General features: G+C 36.2%; 1 protein-coding gene across 1 annotated transcript in view; it reads left to right on the plus strand.

The window, feature by feature from the left end:
* The window catches only part of PROS1 (protein S), a 136,524-nt gene that overhangs the window by 101,078 nt on the left and 21,703 nt on the right, over nt 1–13,743 (plus strand). Inside the window, exons 10-12 of the mRNA XM_004446643.5 lie at nt 753–942; nt 8,144–8,311; nt 9,704–9,872. Of these exons, the coding sequence (XP_004446700.1) occupies nt 753–942; nt 8,144–8,311; nt 9,704–9,872 (527 nt within the window). The remainder of the gene's footprint in view (nt 1–752; nt 943–8,143; nt 8,312–9,703; nt 9,873–13,743) is intronic.

Below are 13,743 nucleotides of genomic sequence, written 5' to 3' on the forward strand. Positions count from 1 at the left end.
ATATATGTCTAGGGTTTTAACCACCACAGGCATTGTCAGAGCTCAGATATACCCAGACATATGACTAGACTAAATCCCTTGAGCTCTCCTATCATATACTCTAGTAGAGTGATTTATGTAATTAGAGTTTTTGGAGAGCTTTTGAAATCAAGCTAAAAGATATAATTTAAAGTTTTTGACTTTTTTCTTCCTTACCACATATAAAGGTCTAATTATGTTTGCATTCATCCAGATGCTGTCTTGTAGATCACTGTGAGTGATTCCCTCCTGGCATATATGAAATCATAGGGAAAATATGCTTTTTGATGGATAAACCAGTAATGAAATTATAACATCTTTTACCAATCACTTAATAGATACAGAAAAATAAATAAATCTTAATGTCAGACTCTTTTGTGCATAAAAGACTCTGCGAGAGATACAATATGACTATTTGTATCTATTCCTTGACCTCAGCTTTTGAAAGAGAACCTTTAAAATATATGCCAAAAAAAAGATGAAAAGTTACCAAGGCATCTATTCACTAGGAAAAAGATTCCAAGAATAGAAAATAAAATAATTTGATTTTCAACACACGGGAGCCAGAGATAATGTATCAATAGTTTGATTCTGTCCTTCTCTTTTACTAATTCCAGGGAACAAAATAAATAGTTGACTCTTTCAACATATTACTGTTTGTCAGTATGAAAAAAAGAATAATACATATAACCATATTTCTCATTCTTTAAGATCTGTCTTTGTCCATTGTTTAGATTTTCAGCTGAATTTGATTTGCGGACATATGATTCAGAAGGCATTATATTGTATGCTGAATCTTTGGGTCATTCAGCTTGGTTTCTGCTTGCAGTTCGTGACGGAAGGATTGAAATTCAGTTTAAGAATGATAATACAACCAAAATCATAACTGGAGACAAAGTTATTAATGATGGTCTGTGGAATACGGTATGTTTTTCAGGCTTCATAAAGAATCTTTCTGCTTTGATGCAGTGTGTATAATATCATTGAAATTTATTTTCATAGTGATACTAAAATCAAAGTTTGGGTATATCTGATGTATATGTACACTAGGTAAATCCCTGAAACAGTCCTCTCTTAATACATTAAGAGAAATGATGTCCTCTCTTAACACATTTAGTATTTCCCATAACTATCTTAAGTAGTTTTCAGTTATTTGCCTGAATTAACTCAGTCTTTACCTTTTAATTACACCACTGGGTATACAGTGGTATCTCTTCTATAGATCAGGGTTTTCTAGCAGGAATGATCAAAGAAAACTACCCTCAATAGCCACTGATATTTATATAGTGAAAGACAAATACACATAGTAGCAAACCAAAAAATTAATTTGGTTTTAAATATAAGCATAAAGATAAATGATATATTTTGTAGAAGCAATATATACTACCTCATACAATTAGAGAGATTAGAAACTAGCATTTTCAGATAATCCTCAAAACAAAGCCTTTATCATTATGGGGAACAGAATTTTAATCATCTAGATTAAAATGGAACTTTTCTGCTGGAGGAATTACTGATAGTCTATAGTGAGAAGTCTTCTCTGCAGTAGTCGTTGCTAGTTTTAGCAGTGGATAACTGAGAAATCAGCTGTACCTTACAATGTGAAGTGACTCTACTTTGGTTTCCCAAAGAGATAGCTTCTATGCCTATTAGAGTTGATAAGAGGTCTTTGTTAAGAAGCCATGTGAAGTTGTCACTAAGGGGTTTCTTTACTTCATTTACTTGTCCATGCGTTAATTTACTCAAAGCACTAGAACTGTACATAGCAAGATATTTCCTTGCTTTTAGGTTTAGTGCCTCATATTTTAGTGACTAATGAAGGCTAATAACCTAATATGAAGTAACATTTAACATGAATTATGTTACAGTAAAGATATGAACAAATCACATTTGGGCACAGGTGTGCTTTACCAAATGGGGGACTATCTGTTCTTTGGCAGCCATTGATATTAGTCTTCTAACTCTAAAAGAATAATGTCAGCAAAGGTTCAGGTGCAACTGTCAGAGAAACACTGAAATTCTCTGGCATCTCCAAATGCTTTCATTTGGGAACCTCTGCTTTCCAGAATGAAGAGCCATATCTAAAATATTGGATGCCTAAACAGTTCCTCTGATGTGCTGAAGAACACAGCATTTTTACTATAATGTACCTGTGGCAGTTTGAGATTATTTATGAATTCCAAAAAGAGAGATTATGTTTGTAAACTGGTCTCTTCCTCTGATTGTGATCCCCTTTGACTGTAGTAGATTCAGCTGAGAGGCCTTTGATTAAGTTATGTTAAGAGTAGTGCTTTGATTCGATCCCATCAGTAGGGTGTAACTCAGTTTAAGTCCCTGCCCTTGGTAGGCTATATAAAGAGACACGCAAGAAGACACACAGAAGAAGATGCACAGGATGAAAGAGTTCCATTGATGACAGAGGAGAAAACTTTGTCATGACACAGAAGAGGAGAGAACTTTGATCCTATGGTCCTGGGAAGAGAGACAAGTCCTATGCCAGCTTGTAGCTGAGAGAGAGGTAGGCTAAGCCCTCACAGAGATCAGCATCCATCTTGCTTCAACACATGGCAAATTTGGTGAGAAACCAACCTTGAGTTGGACTCTTTAGGGTCTTGTACTGTAAGCTTTTACCCTGAAAAAATACCCTTTATAAAAGCCAACAGATTTCTGGTACTTTGTATCAGCACCTCTTTGACTTACTAATACAGTACCCAAATCATCTATGTTGTAAAGTCACTTTTTCAGCAAAGATAGCAAACAGAATTTTTATCCACAGAATTTACACAAATTGAAAATATCAGCTGTTTCAATAAGAGTTTAAATTTCTAGATAGTATAGTATGTAATAAAGAAGAAGATGAATGTTTACCTGTGAGGTTAACATCATCATGGGTAGCAGGTATTGTTCACTAAAGAATCTCTGTTGAATGGGACTGTCAAAGCAGAATTCTGAGCTGGAGAGAAGGCAGCTGTTCAATTCCACACATTTTTTTGTCTCCTCTATTTGATTGATTCTTGTTAATAAGAAACAATTAATTTAGTGGATATGCCCATATTTTAATAAAAAATCCTTGTTAGAAGTTGAATGCAATTTTATACAAAAAACGATTTAAACCTTTTCAAATTTGTCAGAGAAAAATTTTAATCTGTTATTAAATTAGGTGCTATTTTTCTTAAATTTAATTCTTTTTTTAAATTTTTTATTCATTTTTAAAAAAAATATTACATTCAAAAAATATGAAGTCCCATTCAACCCCACCACCCCCACCCCCCACTCCCCCCACAGCAACACTCTCTCCCATCATCATGACACTTCCATTGCACCTCTTAAGTACATCTCTGGGCATCGCTGCACCCCATAGTCAATAGTCCACATCATAGCCCACACTCTCCCACGTTCCATCCAGTGGGCCCTGGGGGGATCTACAATGTCCCGTAATTGTCCATGAAGCACCACCCAGGACCACTCCAAGTCCTGAAAACGCCTCCCCATCTCATCTCTTCCTCCCATTCCCCGCACCCAGCAGCCACCATGGCCACCCTTCCCACACCAATGCCACATTTTCTCTGTGGACATTGGATTGGTTGTGTCCATTGCACATCTATTTCAAGTGGGGGCTTAGATTCCACATGGATAATGTTAAATTTAATTCTTAGTTCAATATCTTAGTTTATGAATTTTCAATGCCCGTGATAAAAATAGAATTTTTCATGTACTTTATGATTTTTATTTCAAAAATCTTATTATTGTATAATGTTTTACCAGCTTATAAACCTGGATAATTTATTAAAAACTATAGTACATCAAGCAAATTTACTTCAAACAGGAATTATTTCAAGTAAATATTTTAAGTCGTCATTTTCATGACAAAGTTGATCATTTAAATTTATCTATAAACTGGAATATCTACTTGGTACCATTTGTTTCACTAATTTTAAGTTATTTTAGATCTTCAAAAAATTATTTTAAAAACATGAAATTAAAATTACAATGCATAATTTAGAAATGTTGATAAATAAGCTATATAGTTATTAAGTAGTTTTACTGTAGCTCATGGAAATAAACATTGCTTCTTTATATGCAATATTTATGATTATATCATATATTTGGGTACTATATTTGTCAGCCAAAGGGGTGCTGATGCAAAATACCAGAAATGGGTTGGTTTTTATAAAGGGTGTTTACTTGGGGTAGGAACTTACAGATACCAGGCCATAAAGCATAAGTTACTTCGTTCACCAAAGTCTATTTCCACATGTTGGAGCAAGATGGCTGCCAACGGCTGTGAGGGTTCAGGCTTGCTGGGTTCTTCCTTTCCAGGGTCTTGCTTCTATTTGGGTTCAAGGTTCCTTTCTTTCCAGGGCTTGCTTCTTCCTAGGTCTGGCTTCTCTTTCCTCTGTGAGCTTACTTCCCAGGGCTCCAGCTTAAGGCTTCAGCATCAGACTCCAACAGCAAAACTCCAACATCAAAAACCCTCAACTCTGTCTTTTGCCATACCTTTTATCAACACCCTAATCATAACTCAATCATGCATAGGTACAGGTCAGATTACAAACATAATCCAATACCTATTTTTGGAATTCATAACCATATCAAACTGCTACAGGTATGATCCTAATATTGGTGGGAAATCTGTAATTTGTATCATAATATTATTTATTCAATAAAATACTTTTTGAGTATTCTATGTGGTAATCCCTTTTCCCAGGGATGAGGATATAGAGTGCATAAAACAAAGTCATTGCTCCTATGAAGCTTGCATTCTTGTGGTAAGATATAATGAATGCATGAGTAAGTAGATATGTCAAATGGTGATTACTGCTATGAGGAAAAATAAAGGCAAGGCAATGTAATAGTGATGATGATAGTGTATATGGGATCAGAAATGATATCTCTGATGAGATTAGATCTGAGCAGACTTGAGGACATAAGTCATGAGAAGTGTATGGGGAAAGGTGCTTCTGCAAGTACAGAGCTTCAGGAAAGAGAATGTATTTGGTGTATGTGAAGAAGAACATGAAAGTAGATGCAGTGCAGTGAAAGAGGTGGAGAATCATAGAAAATGAGATCAGAAATGTGGTCTGGGATAATAAGATCATGTAGGGTCTTGGGGGGACCAATGTGAAGACTTAGATTTCATATGTGAATGGAAAGGACTTAGATGATTTTGAGAAGTTATACAACATCATTTGTGTTCTAAGAAGATAATTCTGATCAAGACCTAATGACTTTGTGGAGATTAGATAGTAGGGAGCAAGGATAGAATAAGTTATAGGTTATAGGGTTGAGAGAACATGGCAATATCCCACTGCGGAGAAGATGGTAGCTTTGGCTGTAGTGTCGATGGTGGAAGTAATGAAAAGTGGTCATATGGTGGATATATTTTTTAATTCAAGACTTCAATTCATGGTGGATATAAATTTTTGAACACTCATGGTTTTAGTTTGCCAAATTGCTGCTAATATAAAGCATCAGAAATGGGCTGGCTTTTATAAAGGGGATTTAGTAAAAACTTATTACTCAAAGGTTGTGATAAGTCCAAACTGAGGCATCATCAGAGATGCTTTCTCACCAAATTTAGCTGCCACATGTTGAAGTAAAATGGCCACCTCTCTTTGCTGAGGTTTGAGCTCAGTTGAGGGCAACCAGGAATATGGATTTTTTTTCTGGGCCTCCTATATGAGTCTTGGCTGTTCCACTTTCTTCTCTAGTTCAGCTGTAAGCTATCAGGCATAGAGCAGGGCTTATCTCCTCTTGGACTGCTCTGTGGGCCCAGCCTCTTGGAGCTTTGTGCTTAGGCAATTCTCTAGTCCTCTCTCTTACATGGCAGGATCAAACATGGCAACTTTATTTTCCTGAGTCTGTCTGTGTTTGTCCCTCTGTGTATCCATTTACATCAGCCCCATCAACCTGAGTCATGGCTCACTGATGTAGTCCAATCAAAAGCTTTAAAGTGATTTTTATCAGGCAATATAATCACAGACCCCTCAGCTGCAGTTAATGCAATCAAAGGGCATCACATCCAGAAGACGAGACTCATTGTGACAAGTGAAAGTCCCCACCACCCCAACTTTCCAAATGCTTTAGGGTAGGGCAATAGGAGACTCTCCCCTCCCCCACCCCAGTCCCATCCCTTCCCAACCCCCTAGAAATACTTGCATGGTTAGAGGGACATGGTTTGGGGACTGAGCCCTTGAGTTTTATACTAGAGATTGAAAAGAAGATGTAGATCCAGCAAAGGAGATTAAGAATGTGTAAGGGTGGAGCAGGAGAAACAGTACACAGTTAAGTCCTGTAGGCCAAGTTAAGAATGCATTCCAGGAGTCAGTGGAATAATATGCTGCTGACTGGTTTTATTAAGGATGGAGTGTTGACCAGCGTCAGATTTGTAAATGTTGTTAAATTTATTTTGCTTTTAGAGGATATTTCTTCCCTTCCTGTTGTTACCAGACATTGTTTAGTTTCTTACTTATGCTGCAGAAATAAATTTTAAGAGCACACCAGATGAGTCAGGCCGGTAATTTACTCAGGTAGGGAGGGAAGAGAAATGGGATAAAATAACAGAGCAGGGGTCCCAGGTAGAGAGGAAGGGGATGAAAAGTGATAAAGAGGGCTGATTTGCAGGCTACAATTTCCCAATATAGGTTATAAATATCCAGGTTTTACTTGAGTGGTGATTCAAGTGGGGGAGAAGGCAGCTGGAGTCCTGGAATAGAGGCAAGAGAGAGGCAAGAGAGCGCACAAGAGAGCGCTTAGGCCCTATGCCTGCCTTTTGAACTGTTAATTATTCCACCCCTTTGCTAATGGCAGGAGAGGAGTTCCAGCTGTTTACTGTTTTGATTGCTTATTTCCCCTATCAGTCTCCCAGGAGGACCCAATGATAAAGTCCTTGAGGAATATCCAGGGCTTCTTCTGGCTTCTGGAGGAAGTCTTCTTCTGAGTGGCAGAATCTTGGGGGAGGGTCTTCCAGGAGTCATCTTAGGGTTATTGATGTCCACGTGGACTTCTTGCCAGGTTCCAGATCCATCTGTTGATTCCCTATCTTACTAGCCTGCTTCACTATAGTGTTTCCTTAATGTGCCTATTATTTGGTTTCTATTGTTAATTAGTAAAAAGGAAAATCAGGATGAGTGTGCAATTTGAAAGCTACAGTTTTACATTATGTAATTGTAACAGTGTTTCTTCAAATTACCTATATAGGAGGATGTTTAAATGCTGTTTACCCTCACTTCTGACATTTTTTAAAAATTCAAACTACTTTCAAAATGATGCATTGTGCTTCCTTATGGCTTCACTCAATTTTTAAAATAAAATATAATTCATCTAATGAACAGAATACAAGATACTTATATCTCTTAATTTATGTCAAGAACATGTTTATATGGTTCTGTATGTTTAGTATCATGTAATTGTAAAATGAGAACACTTAAAAAGTTTCCTAAGGTACTAATACTAGAATCCTTTAAACTGTTAATTTAGTGGCTTTCTTAGTGGCAGTGTTCCAAAATGTATTCATCAATTTTAACAAATGTGTGACACTAATGAAGGATGTTGTTAATGTGGGAAAATGTGAGAGGAGTAGGGAGCAGGACATATGGGAATCCCCTATATTTTTTATATAACATTTATGTAATCTAAGCATCTTTTTTAAAAAAGTATATGAAAAAAAGAAAAGAAAAAAAAATCCAAAAGGGATAATCAAGAAAATAAAACAAACAAAAATAAATATAACTGAATGTTTAAATATAACAATAATACTGATTATTAACCCTAAAAATGTTATGTATTTAATTTTTAATCAAGTACTGTCACTTTAAAAGACTTTTTTATCACCTTTGTAATAAGTTGACATTTCACATGGATTGGAATAAATTAATAATTGCATTAAAATGACTCTTTTAGAGGCACATCTCGCTCTGTGAGGTGCACTTATGTCTCAGGTGTGCACTTTTACTCTTCTGGTTTCTTAATAAATTCTTTACTCCCTTGCTTAAAAAAAAAATGACTGTATTAGAAAGTTTTTATTGGAATAACAACAGGATTTTTCAATCCCAGTATTTCAAATGACATGTAGTATAGTGATAGTTGGTTATGTTTTTTGGTAATTGTTGTGTTTTAATTTTAGGTCTCTGTGGAAGAATTAGATCGTAGTATTAATGTTAAAATAGCTAAAGAGGCCGTGATGAATATAAATAAACGTGGAAGCCTTTTTAAGTCTACAAAAGGATTTCTGGAAATCAAAATATACTTTGCAGGATTACCAAAAGGAGGGGAAAATGCACTTCTAACATCGGTAATGATCCAGGCTTGTATCTTTCTTCATGGATGGAATTCTTTTATTTGTGATAGATTCGAAGATGTGTTTTTCTTGAATCAATAGAAATTATTTTGTTGAACATTCTAAGTGTAACAACTTGAACCGAACATGGTAAATTAATATTACTGACTGGAAATTACATTAAGGAAATTAGAAAATGAATAAAGTGTTATTGAGTCCATTTAAATCTGCAGCATTACTCATGAAGAAGTGGATTTTTTAAATTGTTCACTATCAATTCATTGTCAACAGTTTAATAGTCCAAATGTAGTCATTAAACATATAAATTCACCTGTTGAGTTAAAAATATATTATTTTGTGAAAACCATTTAAAATTCTTTCTTAGATCTATTTAGGACTTATATAGGGGAGGTTAAGGATTATCTATAATAAGGTGGAATTTTAAAATACCTTTACTCAAGGTATAACTTCATCCTGTCATAAATTGACGTTAGATATTATGGATCATTTTCTGAATATGGTATTTGTCTAATAACTGGAATGGGTTTTCTGAAGGAGACTAATCACTGTCCTTGCAGTGTTTTAAAAATTACTTTTGAAGTCATGGGCTTGTCAAATGTACTTGCTGATTTAACTTAAATATTTACTATTCTGTATTCATCTTTCACTCATGGGGATTTGAAGTTACTTTAAAAACATTTCTGTGATATGGTATAAAACCTGAATTAGTTAATCTATGTCAGAGTGAATACACTGGTTCCTTGAAATGATAAATCAAGACACTTTAAAACAAATTATACAAAAAATTTTCACTATTAAGTGGCTACTACATGTCTTGAATCTGACAGGGTACTTGCTAGAGACTAAAGGATGCAAACATTTTTGGCCTTGAAGAGGTTTAGATTTCTCTTTTGGCAAGGCAAAAGTTATATTCTAAATTTAGCTAAAGGAAAACAGAAGGCAGCTTATGGCCCAGGGTCACAGTTAGAAACACATATAGCACTTGAGAGCAGAAATATTCATATTCTTGCTGATTGGCATAGAGAGGCAGGTGGGGCTTGAGGTTCGTGTTAAACATCATTAGGATCCCAATGGAGGCCTGTAATGGTATACGCTCGTTTATACTGAAAAAGACTGTCCTGTGGAAGAAAACTTTTAAAAGAAAAATGTAGATTGTATAAAATATTTTAAATAGTCATGAAAGAAATGCTTTCCCTCTGAAAGAAAACCTACACCTATAATTAACTAAGGTAATTTTCATGGAGTAGGTGTCATTCAGTGGTTGAGTGCCTGCTTCCCATGTATGAGGTCCCAGATTCGATCCCCAGTACATCCTTTAAAAAAAAAAAAGGTGATTATCAATCTAAGTTTAAAATGCACTCCTTGACTTATATTTTAACTTGTTAGATTAACCCTCATCTAGACGGATGTGTCCGAGGCTGGAATTTGATGAATCAAGGAGCTACTGGAGTAAAGCATATTATTAAAGAAAAACAACATAAGCATTGCCTCTTCGCTGTGGAAAAGGGTTCCTTTTATCCTGGCTCTGGAGTTGCTCAGTTTAATTTAGATTATAGTAAGTGATTTCCCATTTTATCTCTCTTTTCTCATTAGTGACTAAATTTATTCATTGACTATAATGATTCCTTCAGTGAACATTATTGAGTACCTGCTATATGCCAGGCATAATATTAAGTTTCCTCTTACTGTTTTGTATTTTTTTAATGAACTTTTCCAAATAAATTGAAAAAAATAGTTGAATATGATGTTATGATTTATGCTATTATTTAAAGTTTTATGGCACAAATCTGATTAATTTTAGGTAAATTCTTTTGACCTATTTAAAATTTGCTGACTTGTTGAGGCTATTGATGAGCCATCAAAGAGATTATTTTTAGCATTTTCATTTATTTCTTATAGTTTCCACCTTTCTGCTAAAATTTCCTATCTGTTTATACATGTGGTCCACATATCCCACCAGAGCCTTTTCCATAGTAATTATAATTATTGAAAATTCTCTGATAGTTCCAACAGCTATGTCAAATCTGAGTCTGGTCCTGTTTTGTTTTTTTTTGTTTTTTGTTTTTTTGCTTGTGTATCTCATAACTTTTAGTTTAAAAGTGGACACCTTATATATATGACCATAGAGAGACTGGGGTAAATAATATTTTTGTCTGGAAATGAGAACACTTCTTCTTTTACTAAGTCTTTAGTGTATAGGACTGAATCAGACTATTCAGGGGTTGAGCTGTTTGGGTTCGGCTGTTGCCATAAACCTAGAGTTAGCCAAATTGCAAACTTGAGGCACAGTGCTCCAAACTGTCAAGATTCCCAAACCCTTTTGGTCCCAACTGCAAGGAACTACGCTCCAACTACAAAGTTAGAGGGAAGAGTTCATGCAAGCCTGCCCTTATTTCTGACAACAACTACAAGTCTGGGGCTTTCCCAAAATGTACTCCCGCCATCCCAGGAAGCTCATTCAAGCTTTAGCATCCAGAGTTTTTATTAGGGCTTCATTAAGTAGGCATGATTTACTGATTGATTGTCCAAGTTTGAAGTCAGTCTCTAGTCCCCTTCCTTTTCCTGAGGCTGGGCTGATATCACTTGGGATAGCCTGAGGGGCTCATCTTAAATCACATTATTAGCATAAACCATTAAGTGTGGACTGAGGTCCAGACCTTGAGTTACTTTATTAGCATAAACTACCAGGTGAGTTTCAAGGGCCTACCATGAATAACAAAGGCACTCTGCTGGGGACAAAGGACAGACCTCTGAGAACAAGGTCAAATTCTTTACTGCATAAAATGATTTTCTATAGCGCACTTTAGGCTTCCCATTCCTTTAAGGTTACTTCTTGTTTGGGGTGGGGACTGGTTTGCCACAAATATTTCTTAATAGCTGTTCCATCCTCAACTTTAGGTATTCCCTTTATGACTGTGCGCTTAGAAAGTACTGTTGTTTTTTGACATTTGGTAAAGGGCTCTGGGGACATGGGCAGTATTCTGCTGTTCTCACAACTTTCTATCTAGTTGTATATCTGGGGCTCAGGTGTGTGGATTTTTCACTTTTCTTGCCCACCTGTTAGCAGAACACATTGGGTTCTGGGCTTCTAGGTTCTTGGCTTATGTTGCCATAAAAGAATTTAAGGACACGCCATAGGGAAGGGAACAAAGTAAAGAGTTTATTAAGAAACAAGAAAAGAAAAACAGTACACGATCTGAGAGACATGGATTGCAGACTATGTGAGTGGGTGAGATGTACACATGGCCCCCCAGGTTAGGCCTTTTTAAGAACTTTTCTTCCCCCCTTTGACTAAAGTTGGGGAGGGACTGACTGTTTGCTGTTCTGATTGTTTGCCTTATGATCTCCACCTTTTAGCTTTCAGGGGCCCAATGAGAAGGCCTTTTTAGGGAGATATCTGGGACTTACCCTTGACCCTGGAAAGAGCTCCAAATAGGACTTCATGGCCAGGGTCTGTGTAGGGTCTTTCTGGCTTTGTCCTTAAAAGCAGGAGCTTTTGGGAAGGTCTCACAGCCATGTTCTTTGCTGATCATGTTCTCTGCTGGGTCCCAGCTGCCTTCCCTCTTTCCCTATACTAACTTGCCTCAACACCCCCCTCAGAGAGTTTACACCCTTATTCTTAAGGGAGTGTTGAAGGTTAATTCTTCTGTAGCTGTTTTCTGCTGGTTAGGGGAAACAGTCCATGCCTTACAGGGTATAAACCCTCTGGCTATTCTGTTGAGGTTGAGGGAAGGAGAGTCTGGCGCTGTGGTTGGAGCTGGAAGAAATCCCCGAATGACTAACATATTGTTCTGGAAGACCTTGATTCTGGAAGAAATAAAGTTACATACAATTTAAGATACATGGTCTTACTAAAAGGATAAGTTGGTGGTAAGTAAGCCCAAAAAGGGGGCCACCCATGGTATACTGGACCATGGGAGTGAGAAAGGGCATGTGCCTTCAGAGGCTGCATCCTCCCAAAGTTGATGGGAAACAGCATTTTTCCTTGATTTCTTTTATGCTGTTGGTTAACTCTAGGGAAAGACTGCGGTAGACCTTCTGGCTTTGTTATAAATTGCCAACCAGAACCTACAGCAGTGGTTATGCTTAGGATAGTTAGGAAAGGTATGAAGAGAGGCACTGCCCTAAATATAACCTAACAAAGACAATAAAGGCAACAAGACAAGCATATGGCAAGCAAAATAAAGACAGTACTTAAGAGAACCATTCCTTTATCTTATAGGCACATTTATTAACTACTTAGAAAATGAATTAAGTTTACCAAGACTTTTACCATGTTCAGTATCCCTTTGCATATGATCTAGAATAGAAGAGATATTCTTATATTTATCAGGTATATAGGTCGAGTACTTAATACTAATCAATGCACAAATTCCTCATTGAACTGCAGTTAATAGATCTAAGCTCCAGGTTTGCAATACCATAGATGTTATCTCTTTGAAGGAGCAGGCCGCAATGCCAATTGTGTTTGTTTAGGTTCTACTTGTATAACTCTGGTAATTATTGCTTCACTTGGTATATACTTCACATAGCCAGCATGCTGCACCACCTTTGATCCTAGAGAAAAATGCTCCAGTGTTCCACTCGCCTGGTGCATAGTGCTCTTTGGCACTATTAAACAGAGCCAGTCTGGAGGCAGTGCCCATTGCAAATGTGGCCATATTGAGCCATGGCAGGCTGCTGTAGGAATCCAAAACTGCAACATACTCTCCATCCACTTCAGGAGCATGTCTAGATGTTATTGCTTTAGGGATTGTAGTGACCGACCTAGCCAATAACTCAAATGGAGAGGCACCATGCAGGGTATTGAATGCCTGGTTTAAATGCACTATAGAGTGACAGTACTGAAGTCTATTTCTTTTAATTTTTATACACTTTCTAGATATTTACAATTCAGTATATAACATTTCAAATGAACTTAACTTTTAATATTTTCTTATTTTTATACATTTGCCATGATTATATTAAGTAAGAGGTATTTTACTTTAACAGTACAGGAAAAACTGCTTTCTCCATTATGTTATGAAAATCTAAGTTTCCCAATGAACTCAAGATTACCTTTCCTTACCACCACTTTAATATGCAGATTGAGATCACCTCTTACAGGTTTCTCTGTTAAGAAGATACTTTTCGTTATCATCAGTCAGTTTGGTTTCTATTTAATAATGGCTTTCTGGAATTAGCCATTTAAATACTTCAGTTTAGACAGTGCTTTTGCAAACTCCTTATAATTAACCATAACCACATAGACTAGTTACTTTATATTTAAATAAGCTTATTAAATTAGTAACCAATGAAATTTACCTTTATCCATGTAAAAGTCTTTTCTTACATTCCTCAATCTGTTCTGTGAAAACCTGTCATTTCACTTTAGGACAGATCTTAATTTCATTAAACACAAACTTAAAATTTTCATTATTTTAAAG

Source organism: Dasypus novemcinctus, chromosome 4, assembly GCF_030445035.2.
Source record: "Dasypus novemcinctus isolate mDasNov1 chromosome 4, mDasNov1.1.hap2, whole genome shotgun sequence".
NCBI classification, from domain to species: Eukaryota; Metazoa; Chordata; class Mammalia; order Cingulata; family Dasypodidae; genus Dasypus; species Dasypus novemcinctus.